The 14,709-nt window shown below is 35.0% G+C and overlaps 1 protein-coding gene across 1 annotated transcript; it reads right to left on the bottom strand.

Moving 5' to 3' along the window:
• Positions 1 to 13,332: 13,332 nt before the first annotated feature.
• LOC108340049 (MLP-like protein 28) lies at positions 13,333 to 14,161 on the bottom strand. The gene is made up of 2 exons (XM_017577276.2): positions 13,921 to 14,161; positions 13,333 to 13,834 (listed from the first exon to the last, which is right to left on the bottom strand). The coding sequence occupies exons 1-2, from the start codon at positions 14,111 to 14,113 to the stop codon at positions 13,569 to 13,571; spliced, it is 459 nt and encodes a 152-aa protein (XP_017432765.1). The 5' UTR covers positions 14,114 to 14,161; the 3' UTR covers positions 13,333 to 13,568.
• Positions 14,162 to 14,709: the final 548 nt, after the last annotated feature.

Genomic DNA, 14,709 nt, shown 5'->3' with positions numbered 1-14,709 from the left:
AAATTGGATACTCACCAAAAAAATACAATAGAAAGAAAAAATAACAAAACAGTATCTTCATCTTCATAGAACCATTCCATTCACCCATTGGAATCTCCATCCCAACTCACACATAACACCATCCTTAACCTGCATTGCACAAAGCCACCGAGATAAGCACCAATCACCAAGAACAATGACCAATTTCCAGCACCCACACACAAGCTTGTACTTTACCTTCACTGAACCAAAGCGAGAATTTTCCATTGTGCTGCTCACCATCGCCTTCAACCATTCAACACCAATCTCCACTTTCATTCATTCTTGTCCAATCTAAGAAGAGGCACACGCAACCACCTTCAGGCTCACCATCACGTTGTAGAACACTAGATTAGGGTAGTAGTGCGCAGAGGGAGAAGAGAAGAGTCTCCATGCGATTCTCAATGGATTGGACTGCGGCGAAGGGGACCACCCTTGCACCAATGGCAGCAGACCTCGTCGGTGTTAGGCAGAACGCGTCCCGGGAGCGGCGACATTTCCGCTTGGGCTTAGGCCCAGTCCGTTATTAGAAATAAACTTGGTTTAAACACCCCTATTCTCACTTCCACACCCCCTTTCAGCTTAGGTTTAGGCCCAGTCTGTTTATAAAAGGAAAAATGGTTTGGACACCCCATTCTCTCATTTAGGCACCCTCATAATTTTTATTTTATTTATTTATTTATTTACTATTTTATTTCATTTGTTTTGTTTCCTATTTATCTTATTTCATTTATTTTTCTTATTTTAAATATCTACCTATTTTAAAAAATATATATATAATAATACATAAAAATAAAATATATATATATATATATATATATATATATATATATATATATATATATATATATATAATAATAATACATAAAAATAATATATATATATATATATATATATATATATAAATAGTAACAAAATATGTTTTAAAGGTTAAGCACACGTATGACCGCTTGTGTCGTCCTTGTGTTAGAAACCTTTTCTTCTTTCTTAAATAAAAATTACAAAAATATGTTTTAAAGATTAAACACGTGTGACCGCTCGCGTCGTCCTTCTACTAGAAACCTTTTCTTCTTTCTTAAATTAAAATTACAAAAGTATGTTTTAAAGGTTAAGCACACGTGTGACCGCTCACGTCGTCCTTGTGCTAAAAACCTTTTCTTCTTTCTTAAATAAAAATTACAAAAATATGTTTTAAAGGTTAAGTACACGTATAACCGCTCGCGTCGTCCTTGTGCTAAAAACCTTTTCTTCTTTCTTAAATAAAAATTACAAAAATATGTTTTAAAGGTTAAGCACACGTGTGACCGCTCGCGTCGTCCTTGTGCAAGAAACCTTTTCTATTTCTTATAAAAAAATAACAAAAGTATGTTTTAAATGTTAAGCACACGTGTGACCGCTCGTGTTGTCCTTGTGCTAAAAAGCTTTTCTCTTTCTTTTAATAAAAATAACAAAATATGTTTTAAAGGTTGAATACTCATGTGATCGTCCGCATCGTCCTAGTGTTCAATATCTTTCTCTCTTATTTAAATAATTAAATAAGGATATGGTTGCTCATGCGATCGTGCGCATCAGCCTAGTACTTAATATCCTCAATATTAAAACAATTAAATAATGGTATGAGTGCTCGTGTGACCGTCCGCGTCGGCCTAGTACTCATTACCTTCTTTTTCTCGAAAATATTAAAAAACATAAAATCTTCAAAAGCTAAAAACATCAACACTTTCAAGCAAACAAACAATCTTTTGGCCAGAGCTATGTGATCCTTGATTCTCCATCAAAAGTGGAGATACATAGCAGCAAGGTTAGCCCTTGTTAGGTTCACTTCCCAAAAATCCAAAATTATCAATAATCATTTCCAAACAAAATTCTCAAACAATTCTCCAAACAAACTTCTCAAATAGTTCCAAAAGAACTACGTAACCCTGATTTCTCGTTTTGAATGAGAATACGTGGGAGCAAGGTCAATCCTTGTTAGGGTAAAAAAACTAAAAAATATATTTTGTTTCTTTAGAGTTTTATTTTTGGGGATAATTAAACATTTTGAAAACCACATCACATTCACGTATTTAGTTAAAGGTACTGCCTTCGGGCAGGCGTGGTAGGGTACTAATACCTTCCCTACACGTAACCGACTCCCGAAACCAGAATTTGGTTTTCACAGACCCGGCCTTATCCTTTTATGGTTTTTCCGTAGTTTTCCAGAATAAACTATGGCGGCAACTCCAAATCTCTTTTCAAACTTCCGTTCATTTTGGATCGTCGTCCCATCGTGATTCTGGTTGCGACAAGTAAATTTATTGGCATTCGTCAATTCTTCGGTCCTCTAACAAGTCATCTTAGTAAAGCCCATGTCAATGAGGAGGTCCTCAAGGTTTTAAGAGAAGAAATTAGACAAGAGATGAGGGAGGAGATCAGCGAGATGAAGAAAGAGTACGGTGATATGCCAACACAATTGAAGAAGGAGTATTCTTCACCTAGAGAACAAAAGAAACTATCTATGTTACTGCTTCACTCCCAACCTCACGTTGAGACAACTGAAAAGATTGTATACCAAAGCTCACACCATTAAGATGATCATCACAACGAGAAAACAACACACAGAAAAAACAATACAAAAGAAAGGGTAAGCTAGTGATACAAAACAAATAGTATAATTATCTAAACATAGCAACCATGAATCACATATAACATAGATCAATCCAAACATCTTAACATGCAAAGACCTATACTAACTATCCGGATTTAGAATGAATGTCGAGCTATGATGTGTTGTGCACTTGTGGTGGCCTTTACTGCTTTGCAAAGCCCTTGCCAATGGGTTTCACTCTACCACACTAACAAGGTTAGTCTATTCAACTCCTTGGATCATACTGGAAGCACCCAAGCCTAAGACCTCTTGCTACTCTCACCACATGTGTCAATCTTTTGTACTTAAGAATAAAAGACCATTTGAGTTTCAGGATAACCTCCAAGACTAAGCTACCTGCATTAATTCTAACAAGACTTGAACAACACCAAGAAGTTCCACCTTGGAACTAACTTTCATAACTTTGAAACCATACCGAAGGAGTTCCCCGTGGAACCCATGTTACCAACCGTGAAACCATTTGAAACCATACTTATAACCATATACTATCACAATGAATCCAAACATATAACATCATTAAACATACATCAAATACATACATAACCTCAAGAATAAACCATCATATAATACTATAGATATTTCTACACCATCGTCAAAGTCAAAGCATAACTCAAAGTTATCATAAAATAAAGAAAGAAATAATCAAAACATGTTCTAAACTAGTGGCTTAACGCACCAAACTAGTTCTATGAAAACAGAAATAGTAGGTTATCCTCGCTCACCTATTGCTCAATGAGACTCTTGCTCAACTAGAAGTGTTATGCTCACTCAACGGACACTCTCTTGCTCAGCGAGACTACATAACTCTGCAGCATCAAAACTGCAAAATTTGCACCCCTAAACCACTCATGACCTATCCTACACTTCTTTTCCAACTTCTAACACCCCTAGATTATATTATACACTCAAATGAACCTAAACAAATGTATCTAAACCAACCTAAACTCATTTTAAAGTGATTGATCACAAGATTCCAATCCAAAATTAACCAAAACATCACTTTGTAGACCCAAATTGAATTCCACCAATTATGACTTATTTTCAAACAACTTAGGGACTCCAACAAGTCTCAAATGACTTACTAACACCCTCCAAAATGACCATTTAAGCACAGAACCCATAATTCAAATTCTCACTACTCCAATCCCCGAAAAACGAGTTCTAAATCAAGCTAAACTATACCTATCCACCACCAAACACTCTTACATCATATTTCCTCCATTTTAATGCTTAGACAAGTCACAAAACATATCATAATAGACCCCAACTACCTCAAACCACTTTACCATCCTTCTATCACCATTTCACTACCTAAGACCTCCTTTTTCCTTTAATACACTACTAAACTTCAACTATAAACTTCACTTTCACTATAGCTCAGATTTCAATCCCCAATATACATCCAACAAATCCCAATCTACCTAATGACAGTATCGAAACAATAGTTCACTCTCAAAAGCCTCTATTTCTCAAACTCACTTATACAAGCCTCTCCTCTTAGACTTAAAAACTCAAAGATGTAACCATTTCTCATCACAACCACCTTGAATTTAGTTTCTAATAATAACACAACTTCATTAATCACATTCACAATAGTATAACATATCAAGATCACACAATTACAACTACACTAATGAGTCAATATTTTCTTGACTTCACTTAGCTTATTGTGCTAGATTTAATTAAGGAATTGTGCTTGAATGTCTAGTATTTCCCTATTTTTGTTAATTGTGCTTAATTTGACCAGAAATTCTTATTTTAATTAATTTAAATTATTTGGGACTAATTATTTGCATTATTAATTGTAGGGAAATTGTTGGATAATATTTTGGAATTTAAAGAGAAATGTCACATCAATTATATTTTAAGCTAAAATGAGATAAGAGGTGTCACCTATTTTAAAGCGCTGATTCAATGCGGAAGCACACAGTTACGTCTAAAAGTTAGACGGATTAATTTCTTATAGTGGAAGCAAGCAGCATGCACATCTCATTTAAAAGATGCAAGGGTTGTGACGTGAAGAGGAGAACACGCTGTTTGGGAGCACAATTATTACATGGGATTTTTATTTATTCCAGCACACGATGAATGGAAAGTCACGTCCAGTAGGTGGGCCACGCTATGCATTTCTTTTTCTTTGCAATCATTTGGCTGGATTCATTTTGGGCTTTGGAGAAAAGAGAAAATGGTGGCTTTCTTTTGGAGGTGCACACAACAACACGTTACGGCCCACATTGTAAGATGTGCTTCAATAGGAAGAGGTGCAGCCGACGTCCAGGGGGCTTCATTTAGTGAAAAGAAAAGCAACGGGGCCCATGGACAAATAGGAAGAACACGATGCTTTCATAAGTGGAAGAAGTGAAGCACGGTGAGGAGGGAAAAAAGTCTCCAGGCTGCTGCTGCCACGTTGATATTCTTTTTCATAGAAGAGCACACGGCGATAGAAAAAGAGCCAGCCGCCAACCTCGGTTTTCTTCCTTGAACGTTTTTTTTTAATTTTCATTTCAATAAATAAAAGGGGCTGGAGGTAGCAGCCGCCAACGGAGAGAAAGCTTTTCTTTTTAAAGAATTTTGTATGAATCTTTCGGGGAGGAGAACGCTGTCACGAGAATTGGTTGCATTTTCTTTTATTCAGCCCTTTTTGTTTTAGCACGTTGGGAAGGAAGCAGCGGATATTCATGGAGGGTTACGGTTGATTTCTTTTCTTCGTTTGAAATAGGAGTTGGAGAGGACGTGCATTGCTTTGCTTGCTGAAGAGGCGCGAACATCATTGTATTCGGTGCTTTCATTTCAGCTTTGGAGGCACTGGTTCTCGGTTGGTGATGGAGATTAATTTTATTTAATTGGATTGTGCGCATGATTTTGTCCAGAAGTGTCTTCACACTTGACTAAAGCTATTTTTATAGTATATGTGATGGATTTGCATTTCAGCTTTTCACTTCTTAGTTCAGCATTGAAATTTAAGAGTGTTAATTGCGTTTTCAACCGTGTATTTTAATTGGCTCTTATGAATTTTTACTTGAAATTTTATTCCAAGCTACATTGTGTATTTCCTCTTTTAGCTTAAAGAAGCATTTGAGTAGCATTATAAGCTTTTCTTTATTTTCTGTTGCATTTTACTATTTATCATCTTCTTCATTGTTGCGTTTTGTCATTGTTTTTACTGTTCATCTTGTTTTCAAGTGTTGTTTCAATCTCGGTTTGCTTTTATTGATGCTTCTACTGTTCCGTTTAATGTTTAAGTTCATTTGGTGCATTTCAATTAAGTTGCTCTTACGTTTTCTGCGCGTTTACTATTCCAGCATTTTATTTCCAAATCCAGATGAATTCTGCATTTTCTAGTTTTGTTGCGTTTAGACTGTTCAATTTTACTTTTATCGTTCGGCCTTACTGTTTTGACATTTACTTCAACGCTTTTAATTTCGTTATGTTCAATTTCATGTTTTAGTTTAGTTCAATCACATTAAAAAACACTTTCAAACCCCCCACTATGTGTTGGACGTAATTCTCGAACCACATTTGGTCCTTGAGAGAAGACCTAGGAGTAACTTCCTAGTTTATACTGCATTCTTATTTGCACATCAAATTTGTATAGGGTGCGACGCCTATCATACACTCAACATCATACCATCCAAATTAACAATTAAACACACTTATAAAACACTCAATCATAGTAAATTCTTCAAAATCAACAACCATTCATAGAAATACCAAATTAGTAATATAACTATAACTAAAGAAAGAATCCTAGCTTCCCTTACTTCTCAAAGAAACTGTCCAAATCTAAAAACACTTCGCCGATTACTTGAACCGCAAGAAATATTTATACGAACCTACAAAAAACCAAATTGAAAACGGACAGAGTCCTTACAACTCTAGATGAACCAAGAACAAGTAGGTGTTGTAAACGGGCTGACAGAATTACGAACAAAATTTCCTGAGGCGTGTAGAGTCATTATCCTTAAGGACTTATCCGCGGTGTGTTGCGCAAGTCTCCCAGGATACAACAGGAACTTCCCAGAATATTTCTAAGGATCTCAGAACTAGCAAGGATCTCTCAAAGGAGTATAAAAATAACTTAGAATAATTTTAGAAGAGGAAAAGGAAAAAGAAGAAAGAGAGAAGACTAGTTTAGGTGTCTTTTGGAAAGGAGGAAGATCTCTCTATTTATAGAGCTAGGAGAGAATAAAACCAATAAAAGAAAATAAGAACATTAAATTTTGAACGTTGGAGCACTTAAGGAATTTTTTATCGTTGATCAAAATTCTTCCCGTTCGCAATAAAGCACATTAACTTTGCCAAATACAGCGTTGCAATACAACGTCTTTTGTAATCAATGTTTTACAACAATCCCCACTTATTGCAAAAGAAAGTTGAAAGAAAAGTCTTTGACTCAAATAGTTCAAACATTAAAAGAAAGAAAAACTTTTATTCTGGGTGTCATAGGATGTAATGCATCAAAGCTGGTGTAGCAAGCTATATGAACTAGTCTTAGACTGAAATACTTAACACATAGTGTAGTTGGTATAGCAAGCTATATGAACCAAAACACTTGACGTGTGTTAGAGGTTTCTCAATCACAATAGACCTCCACAATCCTTGCTGTTATCGTTGTGTTGCGCTAACTAGGTCATGCGTGTGTCCGATATTCACGAGTGCTCTAGAGATCATGCCAAGATCTCATGCAAGCGGCCCCACTTGACACTCATATAGGTGATTTCATCAAGTGTATGCTGCAAATCATAACCACCCATAAGGGATATGAAGATCATTAAGAACTTTGTTTTAAGATAAAATCCTACCACCATATAGAATTTTAATGAAAAAGTTTAGCCTCTCAATAATGTAGTCTCTAGCACTTTCACACACCATAGGAAGGGACATAATTGATTAAAATCAATTTAGTGCTATCAGAACTAACAAGTGACTTGTTTTTACCCATGTGAACCTTATTCATGGGATCTCCAATCACAAAGGTTGGGTTACCATCACTTGTTTGTTTGCAAGTGGCTTAAGTCTCATTCCCCTCGATGTTTCTAATATCATTTGTCTTCCCAAGGGTTTTGCCAGAGGATTCGCTAGATTTCGTTCTGACTTCACATAGTCAATGGAAATAGTTCCACTCTTTAGCAGCTGCTTCACCAAATTGTGTCTCAATTGGATATGCTTATTCTTTCCATTGTAATTCTTGTTTTTAGCTATAGCTATTGCCGATTGGCAATCATAGTGTATTGACACCGATGGGGTTAGTTTCATTCCTAGTGGAATGTTTGCGAAGAAGTTTTTCAACCACTCAGCCTCACTACCAGCCATCTCAAGAGCGACAAACTCAGATTCCATTGTTGATCTTGCAATAATTTTTTGTCTGGCTGATCTCCATGTAATCTCACCACCCCCAAGTGTGAATACATAACCACTAGTGGATTATATCTCATCTGAATCAGAGATCCAGTTAGCATCACTGTACCCTTCTAGTACAGCGGGAAATCCACTGTATTCAATGGCATAATCCATTGAACCTCTTAAGTATCTCATAAGCCTAGAAAGTCCATCTCAGTGTTCCTGATTTAGACATTGAGTGTACCTACTCAGTCTACCTACTACAAAAGCAATATCAAGTCTAGAAAAGCTCATCAAGTGCAGTAAGCTCCCAATTATCTGGGCATACTGAGGCTGAGACAATGATTCTCCTTTATTTTTCATTAATTTAGAATTAACATCATAAGGGGTACTCACTGGTTTTAAGTCATAAAACCCAAACTTCTTAAGAAGTTTCTCAATGTATTGTTCTTGAGATAGTAATATACTATCTCCCTTCCTTATGATTATAATACCTAAAATCACATTGGCTTCACCCATGTCTTTCATTTCAAATTTTGAACCTAGAAACAATTTAGTTCTAGCGAAAATCTCATTGCATGTACCAAAGATTAACATGTCATCCACATACAAGCATATAATGACACAATCACCATTTTTAAACTTAGAGTACACACATTTATCAGCATCATTAGGTGAAAAACCATCACAAAGTAACACATTATCAAGTTTTTCATGCCATTATTTTGGTGCTTGTTTCAACCCATACAAGGATTTTAAGAGTTTACTTACCTTATCCTCTTGACCAAGTACAACACACCCTTCAGATTGAGTCATATAAATTTCCTCCTCTAAATCACCATTCAAAAAGGTTGTTTTAACATCCATCAGATGTATCACTAGTTTATGGATAACTGCTAGAGCTAACAACACTTGAATAGAGGAAATCCTAGTCACTGGAGCAAAAGTATCAAAGTAATCTATGTTGGGTTTTTGAGTAAATCTTTTTGCTACTAATCTTGCCTTATACTTCTCTATGGATCCATCAAGGTGACATTTTTTCTTAAAGATCCACTTACAACCAATGGGTTTTGCTCCTTTAGGCAAATCTACTAAAGTCCAAGTATTGTTTTTTTGAATTGATTCAATTTCAGTCCTAATGGCCTTATCCCACTGTTTTGCATCATGAGCACTAATAGTTTCTATAAAGCTTGTTGGATCATTATGAACAAGATAAGTATAAAAGTCATCTCCAAAGAAAGTTTCCTTTCTCTGTCTTTTACTTCTTCTCAAATCCTCATTCATGGTATCATTATTATCATTATCATCAACAGGTTGAGACATCTCACTCACTAACCTTTAAGGGAAACACATGTTCAAAAAACTCAGCATTTTTTGTCTTCATTATAGAATTTCTCTCAAGTATGTTACTTTTAACAACTAGAAATCTGTAGGCAGTACTATGTTCAGCATAACCTAAGAACATACAATCAGAGGTTTTAGATCCTATTTTCCTTTTCTTAGGATCGGGTAACATCACCTTAGCTAAGCACCCCCACACTATAAGATATTTAAGGTTAGGTTGGTAACCTTTCCACAACTCATAAGGAGTTTTACCGGTTTTCTTATGGGGTATTCTATTTTGTATAAAACATGTAGTAAGCAAGGCTTCTCCCCAAAGGTTATCAGATGCACCAGAACTAACAAGCATAACATTCATCATTTCCTTAAGGGTTCTATTTTTTCTCTCAACTACTCCATTAATTCAGGTGAATATGGTGGGGTCACTTCATGGATAATTCCTTCTTTAACACAATAGTCATTAAAGAGCACATACTCACCACCTCTATATTATCTAATCCTTTTAATTTTCTTATTCAATTGATTTTCTACTTCTACTTTATAGGTTAAAACCACATCAAAGGCTTCATCTTTATGTTTGATTAAGTAAACTTTGGTGTATCTAGAATAATCATCTATAAAGGTCACAAAATAATTTTTACCTCCTCTAGACATGGTTTGTTTCATATCAGCTAGATTAGTATGAATTAACCCTAATAGCTTAGTGTAGCGTTCTACAGAAAAACATGTTTTCTTTGTTAATTTAGATTCTACACATATATCACATTTACTACTCTATTTATCATGCATATTAATCAATCCTAGTCGTTGTAATTTCAAAACATAAGAGGAATTCACATGTCCTAATCTAGCATGCCATATATCATACGAATCAATAATATAAGCAGAAGAACTTAATTCATTAATATTTTCATAAACATTTAGAATGAAGAGTCCTTGATCACAATATCCCTTCCCCACGAAAACATTATTTTTGTCATAATGATCTTGTCAGACTCAAATGACACTTTAACCCCCACCTTTCCCAATAGTGCTACAGAGATTAAATTAACTCTGATTGATGACACATGTAGCACATCACTCAAGGCCAGAGTCTTTCCAGATGTGAGTTTGAGAAAAACTTTTCCTTTTCCCAGAACAGGAGTGGTCCTGGAATCACCGAGGTAGACGTGTTCTTCTCCATCCCCTACACTAGTGTAAGAGGTAAAGGCACTTCTGTTTGCATAGATATGCCTGGTAGCACCAGAGTCTACCACCCACTTGCTCACATTGGTCATCAGATTCACTTGAGAAACGACCGCAACAATAATCTCATCTCCTTCAGCTATATTAGCCCTAGGAGGATTGTCGTTTCTCGCTCTACGCCTGCATTGTGGTGAATAATGGCCCGACTTCCCACATACGAAGCAATTTCCTTTCTTCTTAAAGGTGGATTTAGATTCATTGGGACGGGATTTAAGAAAATTATTTTTCTTTTTGTGATCAGGTTTGTATTCATACCTTTTGGGAGCAGGTTTTACTTCTACCATATTTGCTTTCGCAGATAAAGCTTTCGCCCTTACAGTAGCAAACTCCTTCCTGTTGGTATCTTCAATTATTATGTGTGTAATAAGTTCTGGCAGAGACATTTGTTTGTGCATGTGTTTCAACTGTTTTTTGTAATCTGTCCAGGATGGCGGCAATTTCTCGATCAGAAGTTCTGACACAAATTCATCCGGTAGCAGAATATTTTCTGCTTTGATATCTTCCAACAACTTGTGGTACTCATTGATTTGAGTTTTTATGTCCTTGTCTTCAATCATCTTCCAACGGTAGTATTTTCCTATGACGAATCTTTGTATGACGACATCTTCGGCAGTGTATTTGAGAATCAACAAGTCCCAGATGTCTTTTGCTTCCTTGTAGGAACAGTACACATCGAACAAATCATTAGAAAGTGCACTAAGCAGAGTGTGTCGGCATACCTTATTCGCGTAAGTCCACTCTTCAACTAGTTTTGAGTTTGAAGGAATAGTGTCGTCGAGCTTCGGAGATGAAAGAGCAACAACAACTCCATACATGTCTAAAAGGGTAGACACACATTCTTGCCAATGTCGGAAGTTCTATCCAGAGAAAACCTCGATTTTTGACACGTCCGAAAGAGATTTTGCGATGACTGTCTGGGTTCCGGAAGAGATGGTTTGGCTCTCTGAAGGCATGTTGTTGATGTCAGCTATAAGTCCTTAAGATTGTTGTAAAATGATTGACAGAATCACGAACAAAATTTCCTAAGGCGTGCAGAGTCACTATCCTTAAGGACTTATCCGCGGTGTGTTGCACAAGTCCCCCAGGATACAATAGGAACTTCTTAGAATATTTCTGAGGATCTCAGAACTAGCAAGGATCTCTCAAAGGAGTATAAAAATAACTCAGAATAATTTTAGAAGAGGAAAAGGAAAAAGAAGAAAGAGAGAAGACTGATTTAGGTGTCTTTTGGAAAGGAGGAAGAGCTTTCTATTTATAGAGCTAGGAGAGAATAAAACCAATAAAAGAAAATAAAAACATTAAATTTGGAACGTTGGAGCACTTAAGGAATTTTTTATCGTTGCTCAAAATTCTTCCCGTTGGCAATAAAGCACATTAACTTTGCCAAATACAACGTTGCAATACAACGTCTTTTTGCAATCAATGTTTTACACTAGTAGGAAGACATGATTACATATGCGATAGTACAATATTTCTCTAAAACAGATTTGGTAACGGGGAAAAATGAGTCAAAACTTACTTGCTTTATTAAAGAAACTGATCGAATAGAAATGTAGACATCGTTGTCGTGATCGATTAGGTACCTCCTGATCGTCAAAAAGATGATTCAGGAGTTAGAACTCTTAGAGAGAAGGTAGAGAGAACTCTAGAAAAGTAGTTTCTAGAAAGATGATATGATTTAAAATAATGAAACTCGTTTATAACAAAACTATTTACAAATAAATCATTTAATATTAAAATAACCGAATCTCACTATTTTTAGACTACCACCACTTCTAAAATATCATTTTGTGGGATTTTACAATTATTAGTGACTAATAATATTTATTGGTATTAAAAGTGATATTTAATGAGTTAACAACTCATTTCAATAAATAAATCATAATGTTTTTAGGAAAAAAATAGTGGTTACTATTCTGTTATATTACTAATCAATTTCTATTTATCTTTTGTTTTTCACTCCGTAACTTTTGATCTAGTGATTCTATTCCTTGACTTTCTTGAACATTGTTTTAATAGTTCGGCTAATATATTACTCAATATTTATTAATTTATTCTCATGTTTTATGTATTATACATATGTCTCACTCTTTGGAATTCAAGTAAAAGGAGGTAGGTTAACATTTTTTTCTTTTCAATACGACAATGTGTCATATTGAATAAAAGGTTAAATATCAAAAATCAAAACTTTTTGTACTGTTATTCACTAATATAAAGCTCAATATTAGTAGAAAATGATCCTATTAAAATATAAAGTTTTCGAAAGATAAATATTTTTTTCATCAAATGATATTCAAATATCACCTAATGGAGAGAAACATGTAAGAAGACGGCTAATTTATTCTAGAGATTTGGATAGAGTTTTCTTTTCTTGTTACAAAATTTTAATGTTATTTTTTCTATAAATAAATTAGCTAACAAAGATAGTAAATATTGGAGAAATCTTAGTATAAGTTGAAGAATAATAAATAATAAATAAACATATTAAATGCAATGTGTGAATTAAATGAAAAGTGTGTAATTATAGTTTATTTTTCACTTGTAAAATATCGGATAATCAATGCAATAAGTGCGTAAGTAGGACCAACGTGCATCATTATAATGCCTGAAAGGTGTTAGCAATGTACATCACTATAAAGCAGAGATGCATTATAATGACAATAAAATGTTGGTACTTCACAATGATATGTTGGTACAAAATCAGTAAATTCAATCAATAGAAAAGCACAAAAGATGAAAGATTCTACACAAATCATAAATACTCCTTAATATTCATATGCATCACACTGAACAGTTTTACGCATAATAATGCAACACACTGACAACTTTATTCCACCCAAAGGAAGGATCTACATAACCATCCTTCTCCTCAAACTTCACACAGATATATTATTATTATTATTATTCTTCGGATAAGCGCTTAACCTAAGGCCAAGATCATTATTTCTTTCTTAATTTTATGCATAACTTTTCGAAGCTATGCCTTGAGGTGAGCATCCATATCCACAGTACATTTGTAGAGGTACTCGATGTAGCCATATGGAGGATGAACTTCTTCACTAAGCCTCTCATATTCAACAGTCCATTTGATATTAGCACCACCATTCTCCTTATCACTTGCTTCAAATACAAGGTTAATGAACTTGAACTCTTTAGCCACGTCTCCACCGAAGAGCTTGAAGATTATTATTTTCTTCGCTTCATCGTACTCCATACTCTCCTGACATGTGTTAACCTTACCATCTGTTCTATTTCAAGCAATTGCAAAACAAATAATATTTATAAATTATTTTACGATTAAAAATAAGGTAACAAAACAGATAAATTACCTATGATATAAGTCCAGTGTTTGATGGCCTCATTGTGGTGCCAGTCTTGACCATGATGCAGCTTGGCTTGGTGAATTCTATCAGTAAGTTTTTGAACCTGATGGAGTTGCGTTGCAAAGATGTTGTACCACTTTGCAGCAGTTGCATGAACCCCAATTTCAATGCTGATTCTACCACCCAGAGCCATGATCATAAACAAGAAGCAGAAAACTATGAGATAGACAAAGAAGAGTGGGAGATATGGTGCATTATATTGCCACCAATATCCCCTCTTATATAGCAACAACACTTACCTGCCCATAGCAATCCAATGATTAATTAAATTTTGGGGTCCATTTCGATACCCTACCATAAAAAAAAGTACCTAATCAGATTTTCTGGGAAAAACAAATCTATCTTATACCATATATCTAGTACTACTATTGTTATTATTTTATTTATCATATACCAATTATTATCTTCTCATGTGTATAATGTTTCCCGCTCAAAACAATTCTATATGTTTCAGTGATACGTTGAAGCATATCTCTGAGGCTGTTCCATATAAACAATTGAGGCAGTTGTTCACGGTCTTTTCATTCCAAAGTTAATGGATGATAGTGAGTTATTGTTGTCATCTATTATTAACTAATAAATTGAAATGATTTTTGTACATGTTTTATAAAAGGTGTCTTACAGAACGCGCTCTGATTTTTAAATCCCCTGGATTTTTTTACATGTTATATAAAATATATGCTTTCACATAAAACGTGCTTTGGAATTCCTAAAGGTGAGTAGGGGTTACACCTT

Source organism: Vigna angularis, chromosome 5 (assembly GCF_016808095.1).
Source record: "Vigna angularis cultivar LongXiaoDou No.4 chromosome 5, ASM1680809v1, whole genome shotgun sequence".
NCBI classification, from domain to species: Eukaryota; Viridiplantae; Streptophyta; class Magnoliopsida; order Fabales; family Fabaceae; genus Vigna; species Vigna angularis.
This window is presented reverse-complemented; position numbering and strand designations above follow the sequence as displayed.

Coding starts and splice junctions, on each gene's coding strand:
- LOC108340049 (XM_017577276.2), bottom strand. CDS start 14,113: ATGATCATGGCTCTGGGTGGTAGAATCAGCATTGAAATTGGGGTTCAT. Junction 13,835..13,920: donor ACACTGGACTTATATCATAG/GTAATTTATCTG, acceptor GAAATAGAACAG/ATGGTAAGGTTAACACATGT.